This window comes from Diabrotica virgifera, chromosome 4, assembly GCF_917563875.1.
Source record: "Diabrotica virgifera virgifera chromosome 4, PGI_DIABVI_V3a".
Taxonomy (NCBI): domain Eukaryota; kingdom Metazoa; phylum Arthropoda; class Insecta; order Coleoptera; family Chrysomelidae; genus Diabrotica; species Diabrotica virgifera.
This window is the reverse complement of record NC_065446.1, coordinates 247581015-247606507: the sequence shown is the minus strand read 5'-3', so window position 1 is coordinate 247606507 and position 25493 is coordinate 247581015. Positions and strand designations below refer to the sequence as shown.

At 32.9% G+C, this 25493-nt stretch overlaps 1 protein-coding gene across 2 annotated transcripts in view; it reads left to right on the top strand.

Moving 5' to 3' along the window:
• The window catches only part of LOC114334219 (cell surface glycoprotein 1-like), a 177405-nt gene that overhangs the window by 42908 nt on the left and 109004 nt on the right, over positions 1–25493 (top strand). For both annotated transcript variants that reach the window (XM_050649950.1, XM_028284270.2), the window contains exon 2: positions 23497–23540. In XM_050649950.1, the coding sequence (XP_050505907.1) occupies positions 23504–23540 (37 nt within the window). In that variant the 5' untranslated portion in view covers positions 23497–23503. The remainder of the gene's footprint in view (positions 1–23496; positions 23541–25493) is intronic.

Here is a 25493-nt window from a genome sequence, read left to right as displayed (position 1 = left end):
CTGACAAACAAAGGCATCATGTCCCACAAAAGAAATTTTTCTGGAAAGAGTGTTTTTATTCGACAAATTCGCTTTTACTTCTATAAAGACGGACATAGAGAGAAGCATCAAAATACAAAAATCCATCAAATTGTAGACAATTCCGCTTTTGTTCTTCAGCTTCTCGTATGAGAAGTGATTTCTTTTTGGTGTATTAGACATAAAATGTAGGTTGAATTTTTTAAACATAAATGTTTATATTTAATATATTGTTTTATTTTTGAGTATTTTTAATATGCATTTGCATATTTAGACAAATTTAGAAAAAATACCTGCATATTTGTAGTAAAAGTAATGCATATATATGCGCATATTTTGGTAATGTTGTGTTGCATATATTCCGCTCTCTACATATAAGTAAGCCTCAATCGTGCCTTAAATTTAATGGCCATACTTTAGTGTAGGAAACAGAGGTTGAACCTCGCAAAATGGACACAAGTCCGGTTTTATTTTTTTTTCTGAAATATCAAGGGGTGCTTATTATGAGACTAACTTTTTCTTGAAAAATTTCGCCCCGGAACCCCCTTTTCCTCCCTTTAAAGGCGGTAATTTGTGGTGTTTGCGAAACGTAGCCCTTCCTGTTTTTCCCTAACTGTAATGAAAATTAAGAAGAAACCAATAATATGTGGCAATTAATCACAAATATGTGGCTGATTTTTTGGTATAGGTTTCATTTAAGGGCAATTGCAATTTTTTTTATTTACAGGGTGATACATTTTAAAAAACCCCTTTTTATACCACCTGAACCGCCTATGCTAGAGTAAAAAAACTTTCAGCGATTATTCATGTACTGGTGTTATTTACAAATTTCTATAATGCACCCCCATTTTTTTTTCGGAACCACCCCAAAAAAAGGACAATTAATAAAAAAGTGATTTTCTTGGAATCCTTCACACACCATGCCCTTTATTAAAATGCTTCATATATTATTTTGTGCACGTTCTTATTACCCATGCATGGACACCAAAAGCGATTTCTTGATGCAACCCCTGTAGCCAAAAAAAAATAAAAGGGGGGTTGAAAAAAATTTTTTTCCCATGGAAGGTAGATGAGCCCCTTTTTTTGCTTTTTGGCCCATATGGACATATGCTCCATCAATAGGGTTTTTCATAAATATATATGATTATTGCAACATCCCTGCGGAAAATACCCATATCTTTGAAAATAAACTGCAGAAACTACCCCTATTCCTTAAAGAGCATGTTTTTACGATTTTTTCATTACCTATGCATTTTTTTAAAGCAAAACTTATACAGAATTAAAGACCACTATTTTCTCTACAAATAAGGTCCTATGCATTTTTTTCGTATAAGCAACCGTTACGGCACAGTGGCACCGTAAACGTCAGAAATGCTTCGGCGGGCTCCAGTTTTTGTTTTTTTTTCGTCACCTATTCATTTTATTGATAACGTACTTATGGAAAATAAAAGAACATACTGTCTGCTACACATTATGACCTATGCATATTTTATTTTCTTTGCACCCTAAAGCCACAGTGGTGGACCAAAATCAATTTTTGATTATTTTCTTTATTAATTCTCCTTTTTTTTGGGTGATTCCGGGGAAAATATGGGGGTGTATTATACAAATTTCTAAATAACACCAGTACGTGGATAATCGCTGAAAGTTTTTTTACTCTAGCATAGGCGGTTCAGATGGTATAAAAAGGGTTTTTTTTTTAGTATCACCCTGTAATTAAAAAAAATTGCAATTACCCTTAAATGAAACCTATACCAAAAAATCAGCCACTTATTTTTGATTAATTACCGCAGGGTTTCTTTTGTCAACTTTGGGGCGTCACCCCCGCTAAACGGTGGGTGATAGGCATATGCTGTCGAGAAATAAATAGTAGGAAATATATAGTCCTCTTCATTTTACTATTAAGTAAATTTTTTGTAAAACGTACAGGAAGACCTTTTAAAGGGACGAAAAGGGGGGTTCCGGGACGAAATTTTTTAAGAAAATGTTAGTCTCATAATAAGCACACCTTGATATACCAGAAAAAAAAAATAAAACCGGACTTATGTCCATTTTGCGAGGTTCAACCTCTGTTTCCTACACTACTTCCAACAGATCAACAAATTATTTTATAAAGTTGATTTATAAAATAGGCGATTTTTTACGGCGCGATAATTTACGGCGCCCATTGGTTTGACTACCTCCTCCACCAATTTTTGATGAAATGATTTCATGTTAGTTACTCAACGAAATGTAAGTTACTCTCTACTCTACTTCACGGAGTGGAAGGGTGGACGTTAACAACAACCACAAAAAAGTTAGAGGCTTTAGAAATATGGTTGTACCGACGCATACTGAGAATACCTTGAACAGTGTGACCAATACAGAGGTATTTAGACGAATGGGCAAAGAGATACAATATATTTACTGCTCTAAGAGCTAGCAGCGTTTTCGAGAAACTATTTTAAGACAGCAGATTCTTTCATATATTTTTCCCTATGCTTCCTCGAACACCGTACCGGCCATCTGGCTGCTGATACAGGTTGCGTTCATTACTGCGCAGCACACCTGTACAGGTAAATACAAAATCAGGGTGATTGATTAGTGTGATAAAGCTTAGTAGATCCGCTATAGTAATAGATAGCAATAAAGTTAATAACAAAACTTGTAGCCAACTTTGAGCTTCACATTACAAAATTAGTTAGAATGTTACAGGGTGTTCGATATCATAGTGGCAGACCAAACTTATGTTTTTTTAAATGGAACACCCTATATTTTATATTATATTCGAAATCCTGTTAACTTCTCCATCACAAAAATATAAAGGTTTGTTATGTTATACAGGGTATTTACGAAGTTATAACCAATGTTCTACGAAAATCGTAATAAGTTCAGCTCCCTGTATAAATCAAAATAAGCACAACAGCAATGATTTTTTGGTGCCATATTTTTTGTTGATTGTCAGAATTTAAAAAAATGGTTGATATTGCTAATTTTCTTTATATCGAATACAGGGTGAGTCAAAACGCAAGTACAATATTTTCTCAGTAATTTTAAATAGAATACCTTAATAATTAATAACTTGCTCTGAAAAATGAAAATATCTCGAAAACTAACAAATTTAGGCATAGGAAATATTATATAAAAATTAAAGCACGGTAATGATACTTTTCGATGATGATATAAAATACAGGGTGTTCCATTTAAAATTTTTGAGAAAAGAATGTACTTGCGTTTTGACTCACCCTGTATTCGATATAAGGAAAATTAGCAATATCAACCATTTATATAAATTTTGACAATCAACAAAAAAATATAGCACCAATAAACCATTGATGTTGTGCTTATTTTTATTTATACAGGGAGCTGAACTTGTTACGTTTTTCATAAAAAATTGGTTATAACTTTGTAAAAGCCCTATATAACATAACAAACCTTTATATTTTTGTGATGGGAAAGTTAAGAGAATTTCGAATACAAAATAAAATATAGGGTGTTCCATTTAAAAAAACATAAGTTTGGTTTGCCACTATGTTATCGAACACCCTGTAACATTTCAACTAATTTCGTAATGTAAAGCTGAAAGTTGGCTACAATTTTTGTTATTAACTTTTATTGCTATTACTATAGCGGATCTACTGAGCTTTATCACACTCATCAATCACCCTGTATATTGAATTTAAATTATTTTAGGACAAAACATTTTTTTGTCATTACTTTTTAAACCACAAAAATGTCTGGCAATTATAGTTCATATTTCTAATAATGTTTAAAAAGTAATGACAAAATAATTTTTCGTCTTACAATAATTTTAAATTCGATATGTACACCTGTACAAATGTGCTGCGCTGTAATGAACGCAACCTGTATCAGCAGCCAGATGGCCGGTACGATGTTCGAGGAAGCATAGGGAATACAGTAGAACGTCGATAATCCGGACGTCAAAAATCCGGACCGTCAATAATCCGGATTTGTATCTAGCAAAAATATCTGATTCTTTTAAAATAAATTAAGAACTTCGCTGCGAAAAACGAACCTCTACCGCCGTTCAAAAATATTTTACACATTTTTTTAAAAGCCCAAATAGTGTCTAATGTTTTTACTGTACACATGGTGCTATTATAAATTAATTACAATACAGTGTTTAAGCATAAAAAAATGTTTTGATTAATTTCACCTCTAGACACTTTACTGTACAAGAGAAAACATAAAATTTTAAAACGTTTGTTGTACTTTAATGTGTTACTGGCCTTTTTTTGAGGTAATTTTGATAATCCGGATAATTTGATAATCCGGATGGGGTCCGGTCCCAATTAATCCGGATTATTGACCTTTTACTGTAATACTAAAGAACCAGTTGTCTTAAAAGAATTTTTGCCAACGTTGAGCTCTTGGTCCATAACAACTGGTAAAAGTAAGAAAGGCAAGATTGAAAGTAGAAGAGGTTTGGACAGAAAGAAAAAATCTGCTGACAATGGTTAAAGAAGAAGAAGAGAGTGATGTTGATGATGCCATCTCATTCGAAGAGATCATATTATTTATTTTATGTATGTACTTAATACATTTATGTGCTTATAAGTCTTGTACAAAACTGTCATAAGAAAATATCGATATTCATCATTTTTCCTCTTGATCACTCCTGTATTTTCAAATCCAGAATAATACAAATTATCTAGCGAAAAACTATGAAAATGGAAAATACCCTATACTAGTAGAGCAGGACTAATCTGTAAAAAACGTGTATTTTTGGTGTGAGAGGTGGCATTCGGATTTTTGCAGATAAAGTTAGGTGACACCTTCAGTAATAATAATTGACTTTGACTTATGCTCCTTCTCAAATATGCCCGGAACATTAATAAAAAAAAAAAAATTAAAATATTTGAAAATTTCGAAAAACATCGATTTTTTCTGCTTTCTTTGCTTATAACTTTAAAACAGTTCGTTTTGGAACACAGTCGTAGGGAAATAAAATAAAGAATTTTGTATGATATACGACTGGTCAAAAATGTCTTAAAGTCTTAAGGTATTACCTTTTCTGCAATATAGCAATAAATACAAAATAAGGGGGAAAATACGCCTGTTGTTATTCAATGTTTCTTAACCACTCTGGTGGCACTTAGAACTTTAGTAATTCGCTTAGAATATTCGTATAATATACTTAAATGGTCTACCATGTTTCATTAAAATCGACCTAATAGATTTTGCATAATAAATTTTTCAATGTAAATGTTTTTAAAAAAGTTCAAATTTTTTAAAATCTTTCTGAACAAAAAGTAGACCATTTAGAAGTTGGCTAATTTTTTTATATATAAAGAGGGGCTCTACCTATCTAATACACTTAACAGAATTAAAATCGGATTATTTAAGGGGCCTCAGCAATGTTTTAAAATTATTAAACAATTTTTTGGCTTATAAACAAATAGCTTTGTTTAATAATAAAAAAATTAATTTTTGGCAATGCAAATAATTAAAACCGGTATAATTTGACTTAAACTTTCAAATGCTGTCAGCAGAATTGCTATTTTATTTTTTAATCAAAAGTTATTCTCGTTCAAAAATTACAATTTTTCGGTTTTTTGAATGTTCCACCGCGTTTATCTCGAAAACTATGCATCCTACGAAAAAGCTTGTAAGAACATTTTTGCTTAGAATTACCCGAGAAATACAAAAAAATGTTTTATTTAAAAAAAATCGATGTTATGTAATTCTTCAAGTTCTATGTTTATAACAATCTTATCGACATCCGGATCAACTGTTACCCAAAAAGTTCATGTTCTACGGGTCAAAATACATAAAGAAAACTTCCATCTAAAGTCCATCTAAATAAAGGAGCCCGTAGTACCCCCTCCTGGACACAGCACTAATTTGTTTATAAGCCAAAAATTGTTTATAACTTTAAAACATTGCTGAGGCTGCTTAAATAATCCGATTTCAATTCTGTAAAGTGCATTAGATAGGTGGAGTGCTTCTTTATAAATATAAAAAAATTGACAAATCTTTGTATGTTATAGTTTTTGTTGTGCAAGATTTTAAAAAATTTTAATTTTTAAAAAAAGTTTAGATTGCAAAATTATTATGCAAAATCTAGTAAGTCAATTTTAATGAAATTTGGTGTACGGTTCTAGCACATTACAAAAATTTTCTAAGCGAATAGGAAGGTTCCAAGTGTAACCTAAGTGATGGAAAAACATTGAATAAGGACAGGCGTGTTTTGCCCCCTTATTTTATATTTATTGCTATTTTGCAGCCAGGGTGTTAAATTAAGACATTTTTAACCAATCGTTTCTGATAGAAAATTTAATTATCTTTGTTTTATTCGTATACGACTTTGTTCCAAAATGAATCGTTTTAAAGTTATAAGCAAAGAAAGTAGAAAAAAAAAAACGAAATTTTTTGAAATTTTTAAATGTTTTATTTTTTTTATTAATGTTCCGGGCATATTTGAGAAGGAGCATAAGTCAATTATTATTAACGAAGTTATCACCTAACTTTATCCACAAAAATCTGAATGCCACCTCTCACATCCACCTAAAAACAGATCCTTCCTGGTCTATAGCGTGATTTAAACAAGTTTGTTATCCCGAATATGATTTGCTTGGATATTACTAAATTTTCTATTTAAACCCGAATTTCGGAAAATATAAATAATTCCCAAGCTCCATAGTCATTAAATTTTGTTTTTAACAAACCCCTTTCCATCCCTGGCGTGGATAAAGTTGGGTAGGTACTTGGGAAGGTTTCCTTTCATCATTATTTTCCAGAATTTCCGAGCGAGGGTTGTAATGGGGAATGGGGCCACGTTGGGCTCAAATGCGCCGGCTCATATCGAACCCAACTCCCAGCTCCCAGTTCGTGCCTCACGGAAGCCCAGCTCTAGCGAGGAGGTCTGTGTAAAAGCAGAAAGAGAATAAATGGCAAACGAGAGACCCATTTTCGCCCAAAGCTCCCAAGCTCGAATTTTCAGTAGAGTTCACTTTACCCTGTTTTATGTAATTCACCCAGGATCACTAACGATTTTGGAGTACATGGACGAAAAGTTGGATAAAATCTTTTTTTAAATGGCATTGCCAAGATTTTTACATATATATGTAACGGTAGTGGTTGCCAGTAATACGTTGCCATGACTATCTTTAATAATAATTAAGGAGACAAATTGAAATATGGCAATTAATCAAAAATCAAATAAAATTATTTCAAAATGATATTATAATAGGTCTGGATCCCGCGTATGAAAAAAAAGTTGATTAATAGCAAGCTGAAAATTTGTTAAGAGCTTAAGGGTGTCTAGTCGGATAAACTTTGATATATGAGAACACTGGAACAGGGGCAGTTTTAATTGTGGAACAGAGATTAAACTCTCATGCAACAATCAGACTGCTATTTATCACCAAATGGTCGTTTTAATGAGTGGAACATGTAGAATATTTCAAATGACAGGAATTATGACAGGTGATAAATAGCAGTCTGATTTTTGCATAAGAGTTTAATCTCTGTTCGGAGAGTTTAAGTCTATTCTGTCGGACAAAATAAATGTGCCGTTTTCGTGGACTGACCGTTCCAAATTTTTAACCTGTTCCACAATTAAAACTGCCCCTGTTTCAGTGTTCCCATATATCAAAGTTTATCCGACTAGACACCCTTAACCTATTAACAAATTTTCAGCTTGCTATTAATCAACTTTTTTTTCATACGCGGGATCCAGACCTATAATGCTTTATTTTAGTTATTTATTTATTTACTTATTTAATCAATACACCCATGCATACCAGGTTCACAGTTATAGTGCCTAGACTTATTCATAAATTTCGGAAAGTGGTAAACCAAACAATAAAAACAGCGGGGGTTTAACACGTTCAGTGCTGATGACGCACCGGTGCTTCAAGCTATTTCTTGTTGAGGGGCGGATGAGCTTAGAGGTGTTGGACATACTGAAAAAGTTGTTATGCGCCTAATGAGAAATTACCCAAATTCAGGGCATGCCGTGTTCATGGATAATTTCTACAATACATAGTTTGTTTTAGCAAAGCGACTACTAGACACTAGAAGCACAAACTTACTGCACTGGTATGGTATGTTAAACAGTAAATGGTTAAGTTCAATTAGTTACCACTATAAACAGCCCGGATTAACCGATAATAGTATAAAAGGCCCGGTTTCAGGTAAAATTTATTTTAGGCTTTATTATGGGAGTACCGTCTAGTCAGTGTTAATTGCAAAAGACCAACTCTGTCTACCTCGGTGGCTTATCGCTCCGGGTGGGTCTTAACAATGGGCCAGGTCAGATAAATTTAATAATATTTACGACCGCACTAATTGAATTCAAACCATTTACTGTTGGAACAAACTATACCCTAAGGTCAGAAAGAACGGAAAATCCCAAAGATGTCGAATCTGCAACTTTGGACAAAGGTAATACAACAGCTGCCTACAACATAGGCGTAACCAGGATGATCCTAAGGGGGGGTTACAACTACTGGAAGGTCTCTGAGGGGTATGGTGTTAAGCGTATAGAGCTCAAAGTCCATCCCAATGGGGGGGGGTTATAACCCCCAAAACCCCCCGGTTACGCCTATGGCCTACAAGGATGGTGTAATGATCGGTAAATTGAGGGATAAGAGGAATGTGTTGTATATATCGACAGTGATTGAAAACAACATTATTGACGTAGAAAACAGAAAAGGAGTAACAAAGAAAATACCTTTACCTATCGAAGAGTACAATCGACATAAATATGAGCGGTATAACCGTATGGTAGCATATTACCCGAGTATCCGAAAAACACTTAGATGGTATAACATTTTTTTAAAAACGTTCCCAAAAACGACTGTCCTATTACGAGTATCGTGTGTCAGTTCTCGAAAAACTTCTTTCCTGAAAGGTGTACTTCTTACTGAAAGACTCTGCTTACCATTGTATTCAATGTGCTGATCAGCGAGGTTTGTGTATTGGAAAATGTTTAGAAGAATACCACAAGAGTTAATGTTTTTGCACAAACTAATTTTTTATTTATATATTTTATAGGTATGTTTTAAGTTTTTCTTTTCTATGTTCATCAATTTTATTTAAATAAATTTTATTTAATCCTCTTAGTTTTTTTATATTACGAACAACTGTATATGCAACATTTAAAAACAGACAGAGTCATGTCTAGACAAAAAGAAGAAGAAGAAGAAGCATGCAATAATGAACTATTATTATCTATGACGCACCAGTGCGTCATGTGCACTCTAGATCAATATTCGGTCTGTAGTGCTGATGACGCACCGGTGCGTCACACAAAAATTACTCAATTGTTTGTTTAATTTTAACATTTAACTCTTATAATAAGACACATTAATAACAATGCAGAACAAAAACTTCAAAAATATGTATCAGGCCGGCAGGAAAGTTACTAGTATTATAACAGCACTGAACGTGTTAAGAAGCTTTGAATTTTTAAAAGGGTCGTGCTAAGCCCAAGGACCGTACGAATTTTTATAAAAAAAAAGTTGGCACGTGAACATATAAAATTGAAGAATAAATAAAGCATATGAAATATTTATTAAATATTGATTAAATATTTATTATTTATAACACATATGCCGGTTTCACAAGCGGTTGCTTCTCGTACGAGGTTTAAGTGTTTTTAATTAGCGATTTTTCTATATCGGGGTAGTGTCTTATACTCTTGCGCAAAGAGAATAAACTTTTGTTCAGCGATAATTGAACGCACGGGAAGGTTCGAATACTGAGATATATGTGTTGCCAACGAAAGAAAATAAATGGCAAACGCAGACCCGTTTTTGCCCACACCGCCTAAGCTCGTTAGAGCGTGTAGTTCATATTTAAGATTAGGACAAGACGAACACACACCTTGAGAGAGACTGAGCTATAGGCTATTGATTATATTCAAAATAAGATAGCTAAAAGGAACTACAACGTTAACGGGGTTTTATTATTTTATATGGTCAATGGACATCTATATATGAAAAAACCGCGGAGTGCTACCATTTAAAGGGGTGCGTTTTTGAGAAATGGGTGAATTAGTCCCTGGGCACAGGTTACATTAGGGTGAGTTCTATGCACTTTTGATACAAATACGTCTACATAAAAATTGTTCCTGGTTAAATTTCCTATCTAAATATAACTTTTTAAAGTCAAAGATACTTTTTTTTACAAAAATATATTCAAAAGAAAAAGCACAAAGAAACCCAAAAGAAAGAAATTTTGTTTTTTGTCCCATAACTTTTGTCCACGGGGATATAGGTATAGACATTGCTTCACAGAAAAAAAACTTACATATTTTCTCTCTAAAATGATGTTTGGTAGAGGTCATTAGGATTTACAGTTTTCGAAATATGATTTTTCAAAGTTCGCCACTCACATCAATTTTGGGCAATTTTCCTTGTTATTTCGCAAATATTGTTCTGTAACTTTTTTCTACGTAACTTTAGGTATATGCAATGGTACACGTAATAGGAATAGAAATCAATTACCTTTAAAATGGTCTACTGTATAACGTTGTACGACTTTTTTTAAAGAGATTGTGGTTTTTCAAGGTTTTATACTTTTAACGATTTTTTTATAATATAATATAAAAATAAAACAAAATTATTATATAATATATTATATAATACCTAATATAAAAAAATATTATTTTTTACATTTTTTACGATTATTTTTGAAATTTCTTATTATAACTTTTTTTCTTGTACATGACTATACTATCTATATATTGCGCAACAAAGAGGACTTACTTTCTGTTCTTTAAAATGGTGTATCATCTATATTTAAATACATAATGGAAACCGAGTGATTCTTTGATATTTTTTTACCTGTATTATTTAAAATATTTCTTTTACAAAAATTACAAAAACATTAGTCTTAAAAAACATCACTTTAGTTAAAATTATTTAAACGTTGACATTTAAAAAAATTTCAAAATCAAAGTCCATCTCTTCGTTAGCATTAGCTTCAATATCTTCCTCTGACACCTCAGTTATCTTAGAGTTCCCACAATTAGTACCCATGCACATGCACCCTTTACAGAATATTGAACAACTAATTCCTATCTTCCTACAACCGCAGTTTTTTGTACATCCTTTGGTACATTTACATGCTATTTTTTCAAGCAAAACTTGTGGTGCAGGAGCTTTGACAGTAAATATTGGAATTAATCCATATTTTCAAGTTTGCCCGGCCGAGTCAAGTGGATCAAAAGTATTACCTATAAAAAATAAGATTCAATCATAACACACAATCACATAAAAAAGTTATAATGGGGAATTTAAAAAATAATCCTAAAATCAAAAATCGTTGCAAGTACTTATTACAATTTGAAAAAGCATATCTTATTCAAAAATAACCCTAGAATTTTTTATAATACACCATTTTAAAGTAAACAGAATAAGCTTTCTTTTTTATTATATAATATATACCATATAGAAAAAAAAGTTATAATGGAAAATTTAAAAATAATCGTAAAAATATAAAAACTCGTTAAAAGTCTTGAAAAAGATAACCTCTTTAAAAGAAGTCGTACAACATTATACAGTAGACCATTTTAAAGGTAATTGATTTCTATTCCTCTTACATGTACTATTGCATATACCTAAAGTTACGTAGAAAAAAGTTACAGAACAATATTTGCGAAATAACAAGGAAAATTGCCCAAAATTGCTGTGAGTGGCGAACTTTGAAAAATCATATTTCGAAAACTGTAAATCCTAATGACCTTTACCAAACATCATTTTAAAAAGAAAATAGTTAAGTTTTTTTTCTGTGAAGCAATGTCTATACCTATATCCCCGTGGACAAAAGTTATGGGACAAAAAACAAAATTTCTTTTTTTTGGGTTTCTTTGTGCTTTTTCTTTTGAATATATTTTTGTAAAAAAAAGTATCTTTGACTTTAAAAAGTTATATTTAGATAGGAAATTTAACCAGGAACAATTTTTATGTAGACGTGTTTGTACGAAAAGTGCATAGAACTCACCCTAATGTAACCTGTGCCCAGGGACTAATTCACCCATTTCTCAAAAACGCACCCCTTTAAATGGTAGCACTCCGCGGTTTTTTCATATAGAGAGATTCATTGACCATATGAAATAATAAAACCCCGTTAACGTTGTAGTTCCTTTCTATAGTACATAATCAATAGCCTATAAGCTAGGGTGAACGATAGCTATCTTGGATGATTGGACTATTATTTTCGAATGGTATTTCAATTATCTGGGGTAGCCTATCGGTTCTTTGTTTCAATTTTTAGAAAAATCGAAATAAACAAAAATATATAGATGTGTATTTGCGTATAGGGAACTCTTATAAAAGTATAACTTATTTTTTGAGGACAATTCAAAAATGTAATCAAACGTACGGTTTGATTAATAGCATAAATCCATAAAAAAACGTAACTTTGATATACCACTATTTTATCATTCACATTATTTTTAAATTGCAGTGTTAATGCCTCTGTATATTTCTATGAAGAAAAAAATTATAATATTAAGTTTTTTCATACAGAGACTTACGCATATAGGATGGGCCACCCTGTATATTAAAGTATATATACAGGGTGGATACCACTTATGGAATAAAATTATTTGTTTTGAAAACCATAAAAAACGTTGGGACCCGTCGATTTTTATATATAAATGTGCGCTTTAGACATAAATTACAATGTACAGGGTGATTCACGCAAGGCTGGCCTAGTTCATAAGCTTTATTTTTAATAGAACACCCTGTATATTTATATAATTTTAAAGCTGTTAAACAACCTGATCTAAACGAACTATATCATGCAGGTTCTATTACGAATAATACAGGATGAAATTTTGAAATTATAAAGTGTGGAAACTACTTTGGAATAAAATTGTTTCTGTTTTTATTTTAGAAAATTATAAAAAACTCTGGGACACGTCAACTTTTAAATTCAAATGTGCGCTTTTTATGGCGTATATTTAAATATACATTTAAATGAACAGGGTAATTCATGCAAGTATAGTGTAGTCATTTATCTTTATTTTTAATCAAACACTCCCTATATTTTTTATGTTTTAGAAGATACTTAACAACCTCATCTCAAAAAAGTATATTATGTAGGGTCTATTATGAATAATACAAGGTGAAATTTTGAAATTGTGTATAATTTTCATCAAGACATTAAATACATAAAATTTTGAAATTAATATTAGATCACACTTTCTGGACACTTATTTAGAATTAATGACAACAGACAAGTTAAAATGGCATGGGAAGCGAGGCCGATAGCGAAAAACAGGAGAGGCCGACCAAGGAAAACCTGGAATACAAAGGGGTATTCAGGGTAGGATGTTTTTCTATGTTAATAAGAAATTTTCCCTAATCTATAATTGCAAGATACAGTAGAACTCCAATTATCCGGATTAATTGGGACCGGACCCGATCCGGATAATCAAAAATCCGGATAATTGGATTTGTCTCGAAAAAGGCCTTTTCCGGGAAGGAAACGTCATTACAGCAAAACACAATGGAGAATATATACGGTATTTATTATGAAAAACAATATATGTCTGTTCGCTAAACTCAGACTCAACTTTCCAGATATTTTAGTCGGTAATTTTGCCAATTGTAGTAAAATTGGCAAAAAATAATTACTAAATAGTTAATAATCACGAAATAGTTAGTAATTTTGCCAATTTTTTGCAAAATTGGCAAAAAACAAAAAAAAATATCGACTAAAATATCTAGCCAGTTGCGTCTGAGTTTAGCGAACCGACTATAGTATACACAACAATATGTAAATGACAAAGTTTACATCACGTAATATTGACACACAATACTGAATCACAGTAAAATGCATTATTTTTTTACAAACTTGATTTTTTCTTTTTCTCAATCTGATCCGGATAATTGGCGATCCGGATAATTGGAGTCCGGATAATTGGAGTTCTACCTACTATACCTACCTGTTAATTTTCGAGCAGACCTGGGGGGTTTTTAAAATGTATCTGGGGTATAATAAAGTACTAAAGGATTATAGTGAGCCGAGATGGGAATACCCCTACTGACGTCACCCAAATCCATGCATGTATAAGCTCTCGAGCGTTTAGATTATTTTTTTTATATGTGCTGAGCTTGAAAAAGGCGCTGTTTTTATTTTTATATTTTTTAATTGCTGTTGTGGTAATTTAATAGAGTAATTTTGTGTAATATTTGATATAATGTTTTACTACTGCATATTCTGCGTAGACGTAATTTATTGATATTTGTTTTATAGCATTTAATTCTTTTTTCAATTACTTTTTGACATTGGATTTCTTTTAATCTATATTATATACAATAGATTCTAGTAGGCTGATGATTTATGTTGCAGGTGTGTGTTCAATGTGTTGATGTGTTATGGATATGTTTAAGTATATCGGTTTGTATTAGTTTGTGATAAATGGAAAATTCTTGATTGTGTTTGGTTTTTGTGATTACTAAACCGAGCTTTATTTAATTATTTTTATGAAATATTTTTATTGTATTCTATACTCTATGTTGCGGTTGTTAAAAGGCTTATACATATCTCATATTTTGCTCACAATTTTATGAGCAAGAACGGAGACCCAAAAATCCATATCAAACTATATAATATATTACCTGTGGTTTATTGCTAAATATCTATTATTAGGGCTGTAATGAGGGGTAATCTTACAAAAAAATTGTGTACATCCCTCTTTAGAGCGTTGCAAATGAATGGAAACTACATTTTTTCACCATATTGTCATTTATGTAGAAAAAATATTGATTTTAGGGAAATCATTGTCTAAACATTAATTAAAATAGAATGTCCTACAAGACAGACATATTGCCAAATTCCGAAAAAAGCCTATAACTTTTTTTGGAAATAGCTGCAGGTCTAATTTTCTTTCATTTTGTGTATTTTATGCCTATCTTATACATTATACCTATTTCTAATTTTTTTCAGATTTTTCTGTAAGGTTCGACTCCTTCAAAAATCCGAAAAACTATTTAGGATTTTTTTGGGGATTCCCTATTCCATAGACTTCAAAATAGATCATATCAATATTTTTATGGGTTATATGTAAATTAGGAGCTGAGTCCTTTAAAACATTTAAAAACGGGGGAAACACGTTCAAACCCCAAAAAACCACTAAAAAACAGTTTTTTTTTAAATTTTGAAGGTGGCTAACCTTAGCCAGAAGGTTACACGAACTTTACTAACCTTACGGAAAAATTTGAAAAAATTAGAAACATAGTGTTTGATAAAATACCCAAAATAAAAAAAATTAGACCTGCAGCTATCTCCAAAAAAAGTTATAGGCTTTTTTCTAAAAAAAAATTAAAATGATTTTTGAGGTTGTGTAAACTCAACTTACGGGTCTATAAAAATACATTTTTTGTATTGATTGCATCCCACCTAAAAAAATAAAAACGAAGGTGGAGGAAAGGGGCAAGGGTGGTGGGTTAAAATTGTGTGAGTCTTATTTTTAGTCACATAGAACTAAAAAAAAATGAAAAAATTGAATTCTTGCGAGTGAGAGATGGTACCTTTTAATTTATTTATTCCGTCCATAAGTGGAAAGTTTGATGCGCCACTGTCGACGCATGTGCCACTAAAAAGTGACGGCACAGTATTCATACGTTCTCTTTTAAGTTCTACTACTTAAGTTATACGGCGTCTTTGTACCATGATACACTCTTATCGTGCCTAAAATGATTAGCAAATTTCACCTATATCGGCTCTTAGTCTATAAGTTTAAAAAGTTAAAAACGTTCCCTTTTCCCTTTAACAATCTCACGGAAAACCGATGATAGTACACTATAACCGAATAACACTATTCGAAGGAGACCACAAGTAAACTAAGTCCAAGAAGTACCTGGCTTCACGCTTGAGGAATTCATGGGGGATTATGAAGGTACCAGTTAAGTAAGATACTGAAGAAAACCGAGATCTACTCGCCCTTCCAAGTGACTTCTCACTGGACCATACCGTTCCGGCCGGTATTAAAGACGCACAAGAATTGGCATCCATCTTTTGAAGGAAATTTGGTCGAGTTGTAGAACTTAACGGTAACTACCAGCTCCCAGCAAAGCTTTGAAACTCCAAGATGCATCACGTTACCTTTTCTATCTGGTAAAAAAACACATGCCAAAGCTAGAATACCGGAAATTTGATGGAGGATAATCTGAAATGGCAAAGGAAATATTTAAAAACACCGAAGTTCAGATACTAGTCTATTGCCATCCGCATATTTACCGGTACGAAGAGAAAACCTCCCTAATCACTTTTATGCGTCTGGGAGTTTTAAAAGAGGGTCCAGTTACCGATAACTGCATCCAGTTCCAGTCCCAACTAGACCTCAGGAGAGACCATCTTTTAAGGAGGGGGTAATGTTACTTCAGCCTTGCTACTTTCTAACGCCTTCGAGTAACTTCCACGGTGTTTCGGATCGACTGTCGAAGACAGTCTATAATATAAGTTTGTATGTTTAAGTAAATAAATGTTATAAATTAATTGTGTTTTAGTGTTAGGGTTAGAAGACTTTAAATAAATAAAAAACATACAATATTTATATTTATGTACCCGCACCATAATTATTTGGGTGACATTGAGCTGAATATAATTATTTAATTTCTTGGTGAATAAGATAAGCAGCTTGGTTTTTTCAGGTTCATATTTCAGTCATAATATAAGCATGTGGTATACCTTCCACCCGTGTTGAGCTGGCCCCCCCCAGTTACAAAAATTAAAAAACAAATAGCCTTGATTTATGAGCTATTTATGAGCTCTCATATTCCGCAAACTAAAAATTTTGAGCTCGTTCCACTGAGCAGGAATTTAATACCCTAGTGGGGGGGGCTGAGTCAGCCCCCCCCCCCACTACTTAAAAATAGGAATATTGAATCGGTTTTTGCGGCAGAATTACGAGCTATTTATGAGCTCTTGAAATTATATAGTTTCGATTTTTGAGCTCATCCCCTTCACCCCCAAACAACCCTTTAATTGATTTAACTTGAGAGAAAGATGCTGAGAAAACTTAAAATATATCGTATTGCGGATATAATTCCTATAGCTTATATACTCTAAGAATAAACTATTAAATCAATGGCATTTAGATTATTGAGCTACAACCCCTTCGCAAGAAAACCACCCTATCTTCCCGGCTTAAGAGAAAGTTGTACTTAAAATGCGTTAATCTAATTATTTGGCGACTACATATCATTTAATAATTTATAAGCTTCCAAATTACGCGCATTTAGATCAGTAAATTGCAATTTATTTTGTGTAGTGCAGTCACTGAAGGTAAAAATCAACGATTACCTTCAAGTTCGGTGAACCTTCATCGATTTTCACGAAAATTGGTCAGTGGTTAGAGGATACGTCAAGAAACAAAGGTGACATGGTACCACCTTGCGCCTTTACCCTGAGGGTGGATACCGCCCCTTCTCGGGGGTGAAAATTATTTTATAAAAAATAACTGCACAAATCAATAAAAGAACAAATTAAAAGTAAAATTTATTATATAATGTTAATAAAATAAGTCGATACTTTTTAAGTTATTAAAGATCAAAGATTTTAATTATTTGTGAAAAAAATGCATGTTTTGAAGAGGTTTTTTGTAAATCACTGAAAAACGGTAAGTTTTTACAAAAAAGTTAATAGTAGTTTAATTCGTATAGCTTATATTCTAAGAATAAACTCTTAAATCACGCACCTTTCGATTATATAGCTACAACCCCTTCGCAAGAAAACGACCCCATTTTCCCGGCTTAAGAGAGAGTTGTTCTTAAAATAATTTAAATTGATTATTTTACGACTACATATCGTTTAATAATTTATAAGCTTGCAAAATATACGCATCTCAATTATTGAATTGCCATTTTCTTTCTATAGTGCAGTCACTGAAGGTAAAAATCAACTATTACCTTCGATTTCGGTAAATCTCCATTTATTTTCACGAATTGACAATAACAACTTGGGGTTTTAGCCTGGGGTATATGCCACCCCTTCTCGGGAGTGAAAATTACTTTATTAAAAATAACCCCACAAATCGAGAGAGGGACAAATTGTACGCAAAATTTGTTATATAATGTGATTAAAATAAATCAATACATTTTGAGTTATTAAAGATCAAATATTTTAATTTTTGGAAAGAAAATGCATGCTTTAGAGCGATTTTTCATAAATGACTCAAAAACTGTAAGTTTTTACAAAAAAGTTTTCATCACTAAAATTGAAGCTAATAAAAAATATAATAATAATAATAATATCGTATGGCATTTTTGCCGGGGAGATCCTTTCGGATAGTTCCAGCGCCAATTACATCTTTAACCCTGTTTCAAGTAACTAGTGTCGATGTACACTAGCCCAGGGGGACCGACGGCTTAACGTACTCTCCGAGGCACGGTGAGACGGCTCGTGTCATTATTGGAAATAAAAATGGTTTGTCTTTGGCAGGGATCGAACCCACGTCTACTGGCGTATGAGGCCAGCGTTTATGCCGTTGGCCGTTACCCACGGCCGCTCACAAAAATATAATAAATTGCTTATTTGAAAAACCTTTAATGTTAATTTAAAGTAAGTTATTGGTAATTAAATGTATATTTTTTTCCGCGACTGTTCAAATCTAAGGGTTCAAGCTTAAATAACGGGAAAAAGATGCATTTTATAACACTTAGGTACTAAATACTTGTCAAAGTACTTAGAAATACCCATCAAAAATAAGATCCAGAAAAAGTTGATAGTATCAAAATCCGCTCACCAATTTTCGTGAAAATGAATGGAGATTTACCGAAGTCGAAGGTCATAGTTGATTTTTACCTTCAGTGACTGCACTATAGAAAGAAAATGGCAATTCAATAATAGAGATGCGTATATTTTGCGAGCTCATAAATTATTAAACAATATATAGTCGACAAATAATTAATTTAAATTATTTTAAGTACAACCCTCTCTTAAGCCGGGAATATGGGATGGTTTTCTTGCGAAGGGGTTGTAGTCCAATAATCGAAAGGCGCGTGATTTTAGAGTTTATTCTTAGAATATAAGCTATACGAATTAAACTACTATTAACTTTTTTGTAAAAACTTACAGTTTTTCAGTGATTTACAAAAAACCTCTTCAACACATGCATTTTTTTCACAAATAATTAAAATCTTTGATCTTTAATAACTTAAAAAGTATTGACTTATTTTATTAACTTTGTATAATAAATTTTGCTTTTAATTTGTTCTTTTATTGATTTGTGCAGTTATTTTTTATAAAATAATTTTCACCCCCGAGAAGGGGCGGTATCCACCCTCAGGGTAAAGGCGCAAGGTGGTACCATGTCACCTTTGTTTCTTGACGTATCCTCTAACCACTGACCAATTTTCGTGAAAATCGATGAAGGTTCACCGAAATTGAAGGTAATCGTTGATTTTTACCTTCAGTGACTGCACTATACAAAATAAATTGCAATTTACCGGAATGGGACGTTTCGGCGTCGCCGTTTCGGCGTCGCCGTTTCGGCGTGGCCATTTCGGCGTGGCCGTTTGGGCGTAGAGCCGTTTCGGCGTAGGCCGTTTCGGCGTAGGCCGTTTCGGCGTCGGCCATTTCGGCGTCAGAAATTTTATTTTAGTTGACTAAATACCTACATTGAGGTTTATTGGTCAGGCAATTTTTTGGAAAAAAATCTTTTAATATAGTTATTTAAATACATTGGAGTTCATTGGTCACACAATTTTAACATTAATGGTCAAGTAGAAAAATAAACTAAATATATTTCTGTTATAAACATTTTGTTATATTTTATTCTGCAAATACCTATATTGGATTTTTTATTAATGCATATTAATAATAATTGCTGTTCTCTTAATTGTCCCAGAGCTAATTAGATGATAACTGACATTTTTCAACTTTAATTAGACATACATTATATGGTATATAGACGGAGAATTTTAATATTGTTAAAATATCTTTTTTAAGCAAAAATATTTGCAGAATGTATATTTTTAAAAAAAATTAAATTATACAATATTTTCTTGAAAGGAATCTGCTTTTAAAATATTTACCATTAGTTAGTATAATAATAGTTATCCCTATATTTATTGCAGTTTCTTCGAAAATTTAAATACAAAATTCTATAAATCACATAATAATGTTATTAACATTTCCTCGAAAACTAAATTACCTGTTAATTCCAAATGACATTATCATGTATCAATTAGTTGTTGATTTCAAAAATTACATTATAATGTCATTAACGAGAGATGCAAGTTATTTGTTGATTTTAAATATTCGAAAACTAAATTAGTTGTTGATTTCAAAAATTACATTATAATGTCATTAACGAGAGATGCAAGTAATTTGTTGATTTTTAATCTTAAGGGAAATTTTAAGTAGGTACCTACCTATTATTGATTTGATTGGTTGGATTATTGAGGGTACAGCTATATAAACAGAGATCAGTTTAAGAGTTTATGTAGTGTCTTATAATATTTCATAGTAGTATTTATACGATATACAGACGAAGAATTTTTAAGCTATGGAACGAAAAATTTTATCGACCAGAGGAAGAGAGAAATTTACCACTGATGGTTTCATGTATGTTTTTGACGCTGTTAGTAAAAGCGATGAATCCCTAAAATTTTGGAGGTGTGAGAGGAAACAAACGTGCAAAGCAAGAATACATACAAGAGATGGTGAAGTCATCAAGAAAGTAAATGTTCACACTCACGACTCCTCGGCGATGGACGTGGAAGTAGCACAAGTTGTTACAAAAATGAAAAAGCGTGCTACAGAAACAAACGAAGGGACAATAGTGGTAATCAATGAGTGCCTGAGAAATACAAGTCAAGCTTGTCATGGTCGGCTCCCAAACACTGGCGCGATGAGAAAATTCATCAGACGAAAACGTAACGAAGTTCATGCAGCCCCATCAAATCCGACAACTGTTGAAGAGTTAGTAATTCCCGAGTCTTATCGTGTTTACACGTTACAAGATGGTGTAGAAGAAAATTTTTTATTAGCAGATGATGGAGAAGGATTGCAAAGAATTTTGATTTTCGGGAGAGAATCGTGGCTGCAACATCTACAGACCTCAGATGTGTGGTATGGTGACGGTACATTTGCTATAGCACCATCTCTATTTTTACAAGTATACACAGTTATGGCCACAAAATATAATGGAGCCCATCCAATATTTTATGCCATGCTGCCGAATAAAACAAGATCCACATATACCCGTATGTTTGAATTGATCAGACAAATTGTACCAAATTTGCAACCCAGAGCAATCCATTGCGATTTCGAACAGGCGGCATTTAAGGCAATGGAAGATTGTTTTCCAGGCGTCGACATCAATGGATGTTTTTTCCATTTGGCACAAAATATGAAGAAACAAGTGGCTGCTATGGGATATACGAGAGAGTATAATGCTGATCCACAATTCGCTTTAAATTGCAGAATGTTGACAGCATTAGCATTTGTTCCTATCGAACATTTAGATGATGCCTTTGCCGTTCTAGCGGAAGCTCTACCTGCTGAACACCAACCACTTGTAGACTGGTTTGAAGACTACTATATTGGACGTATGAACAGAAGAGGAAATGGCAGAAGACCAAGTTTATTTCCCCAAAGGATGTGGAACCTCTACCAGAGAACTCTGGATGGAGAAGACCGGACAAATAATCACGCTGAGGCCGCCCATAGAAGACTCAAGATGGAATTGGGAGCAGATCATCCAACCATATGGAAATTTATAGATGGCCTGCGTCAGGTGCAGAAAGGTCGAGATGTCTATTTCGAGCAACTTGTGGCAGGTAATCTCCCACCATTGAAATTAAGAAAATACAGAGACGCAGATGATCGCATTTCACGGCTTGTGGGAAATTTTGATGCAAACGGGGATGTTTTAGAATTTTTAAGAGGACTAGCACATAATTATAATATGTAAGTAGGTACTTTATTTTAATTAATATTTCGTGAATAAGTTTTGTAGGTTAAATATAAATGTCTTGTATGTAAGTATAAATGTTTCAGAATTTTTAATTGGACTAGCACATATCTAATTATAACATGTAAATACTTTATTTTAATTAATATTTCGTGAATAAGTTTTGTAGGTTAAATATAAATGTTTTGTATGTAAATATAAATGTTTCAGGATTTTTAATTGGACTAGCACATATCTAATTATAACATGTAAATAATAACTAAAATAAAATATTCATTTTTCCAAAATCTTGTTTATTCATTTATTTATATATAATATCTACAGCTAGAAGCCAATTACAGATATTACATTAACTATGAGCTAAATAACAAGCACACACACATAAGTATAAAATTGACATATACAAATCTACCATTAATATTAAAATTTTGTGATCAATGGACTCCAATGTATCTATTTAAATAACTATATTAAAAGATTTTTTTCAAAATAATGTCTTACTAATAGACTCCAATGTAGGTATTTAGTCAACTAAAATAAAATCTCTGACGCCGAAATGGCCGACGCCGAAACGGCCTACGCCGAAACGGCTCTACGCCCAAACGGCCACGCCGAAATGGCCACGCCGAAACGGCGACGCCGAAATGTCCTAGACCCGCAATTTACTGATCTAAATGCGCGTAATTTGGAAGCTTATAAATTATTAAATGATATGTAGTCGCCAAATAATTAATTTAATGCATTTAAGTACAACTTTCTCTTAAGCCGGGAAGATAGGGTGGTTTTCTTGCGAAGGGGTTGTAGCTCAATAATCGAAATGCCCTTGATTTAATAGTTTATTCTTAGAGTATATAAGCTACAGAAATTATATCCGCAATACGATATATTTTAAGTTTTCTCAGCATCTTTCTCTTAAGTTAAATCAATTAAAGGGTTGTTTGGGGGTGAAGGGGATGAGCTCAAAAATCGAAACTATATTATTTCAAGAGCTCATAAATAGCTCGTAATTCTGCCGCAAAAACCAATTCAATATTCCTATTTTTAAGTAGTGGGGGGGGGGCTGACTTAGCCCCCCCACTAGGGTATTAAATTCCTGCTCAGTGGAACGAGCTCAAAATTTTTAGTTTGCGCAATATGAGAGCTCATAAATAGCTCATAAATCAGGGCTATTTGTTTTTTAATTTTTGCAAGTGGGGGGGGGGCAGCTCAACACGGGTATACCTTCCATACACCTAGGTAACTTTCGGTGTATACCTTCCATATTTTTAATGTGTAATATTTATTTTGAGATTGCTGCATGTCTGTCCCATAAAAGCCAAACTTTAGAGCTTTACATGAAGACAGAACCACGGTATTTGAAAAAAGAAGATTGAACACCAACAGGTTGAAGAACAAATTATGAAGATATAACATTACACTATTCAAATAATTTGAATTTTATTTAAAAAAATATCAACTGTCGTAAAATTTAGATTAGAAATGCGGAAAAAGAAGAAACGAAAATTGTACAGCATTTATGAGTTTATTATTATTTTTTATTTTTTAACACATTTTTTATTTCATTTTTTTTGAAAAAAGTTTTTTTTCTTTTGTTTTAGTCTCAAAATGCTGTCAAGTATTTCAACATCTGTCAATAATAGTGGTAAGTGCGTTATGTACTTCACGACTATCATAATTCATGCACCATACATGATTAACAAAACTTTTTAACATGAAAAGTACAAAATTTTGATACAAGTAGTGGTTTGACATTAATCTAACCTTAATATAATAATTAATTAACATAATAATTAAAGCTTCAAACATTTAAACTAATTATTTAAATCATCTATATAGCAGGGGAGGCAAGTAGGCTAAATTTGCAGTTACTCGAGGCAGGCCCGTACGCAGAATTCGTTTATGGGGGGGGGGGGGGGGTTTTGACATATGTGTATCATGTTAGGTTATGAAGTTAATAAAAAATAATAAGAAACTTTTCTTATAAATGAAGACATTTTATTGTGTCTTGGTCTTGACTTGATATTCAGTTATTATATAATAAATTAACTCTGCGAGGAGTAGAAAAAAACTTCTCCAAAACTCTTTGCGGATCGACCTCGACATCGCGATGTATATTGAGCGAAGCTAATCCGTTCAGCCGATCTTCAGACATTGTTGACCTGAGGTAAGTCTTGAGGCGACGCAATGTTGAAAAGGAGCGTTCATTCGTTGCTGTCGTTACAGGCAGAACTGCCAAAATGCGAAGCATTTAATGTACATTTGGAAACGCATCTCCATTGCACACATCGAGTGCTTCAAGCGAATTTTTAACGTTCTTTCCGGCGATGCGTTGACGCCAAAGTTTGACTTCGTCTACCCAGATGTCACGGGAATCATCCCGCAAAATTGAAGAGTATGGTTCAAACAGTTGAGCGCAGGATTCTTCATTGAAATTCTTCATTTTGTTGGGGAAGAGGCAAGCAAAGTTTGATAAAATTTTGCGGTGATTCAAAAATCGATCTTGTATATGGGTCAGAAACAAATCAATGTATGGGATGTAAATCGTTATGCGAAAATAATCTTGAACTGAATCAGTTTGTACGTTGGAGCGTTGAGTCTGTTTTGACGCGAGCCTTGGTTTCCGCAGTTCGATGTCGTATTTTGCGCTGATTTCGCTCACGGTTTTGAAAATTCCTCTGAAGTCCTTTTCGGCGTTTTCTCTTCTTTCAAGCAGGACTTGTTTCGCAGCATCAGCCAGTTCGATAGCCTCGCCAAGATCCTGGTTTTCGGACTGAAGTACTCGACTGAGAGACAAAGTCAAAGAATGTACTGAGCTCAAAATATGCATGGAGATCTGGAAATTAAATTCAAAGAATGAAGAATATACAAACATCTTATAATAGAGAGCTGGTAACGTGCTAGTGTGAGTCTTGAATTTTACCTGGAAATTTGCAGTTTTTATTGCTGAAAGAAGTTGGAAAGCTCCAGATGAAGTCGTCAGATCCTTCCAGGTGGTCGAAATCACATTAAGAGCGCGAATTACTGCTGGTTGTAAGTGCAGATAAGTTGCGACAGACTCGTGTTGCTCTACCCATCTGGTTTTGCAAAATTTTTTCAATTTCTTCAACCGACTTTCACGTAGCGTCTCATCTTCATTGATGGCATCTTGAAGAGCATTTTGGCGTTTCGGATAGATGAAGAAAGTATGAATGCTTTCGAGGGTTCCCAAACAATTTCTGGGAAATTCAAAAGGGAACTTAACGAAGTTAATAGACTTTTTTTATAATGATTTGTCTTTATGTTATTTATAACGTTCATGGATTATATTCGTTTGTATGTTATTTCGTTCGGTGTAAATAAAATTTGTGTATTATCTACCTATTATTGGTTTTTATTTTAACATTTTAACCTGAAAATGGTAGTGATAATCGGAGGATCTTGAAAGTTTTTCTGTCGAAACAATGCATTTTTTGAGACAAAATATTTCACAAAAATTAACATTAATTTTATAAAAGTTAGACTGTCGGTCTGTAGTTAATTTACATATTATATTTTTATTAACTAAATTTAAACATCAGTTAGCCCACAAACGATGCTTTGCGTTTCCACTCCTTCT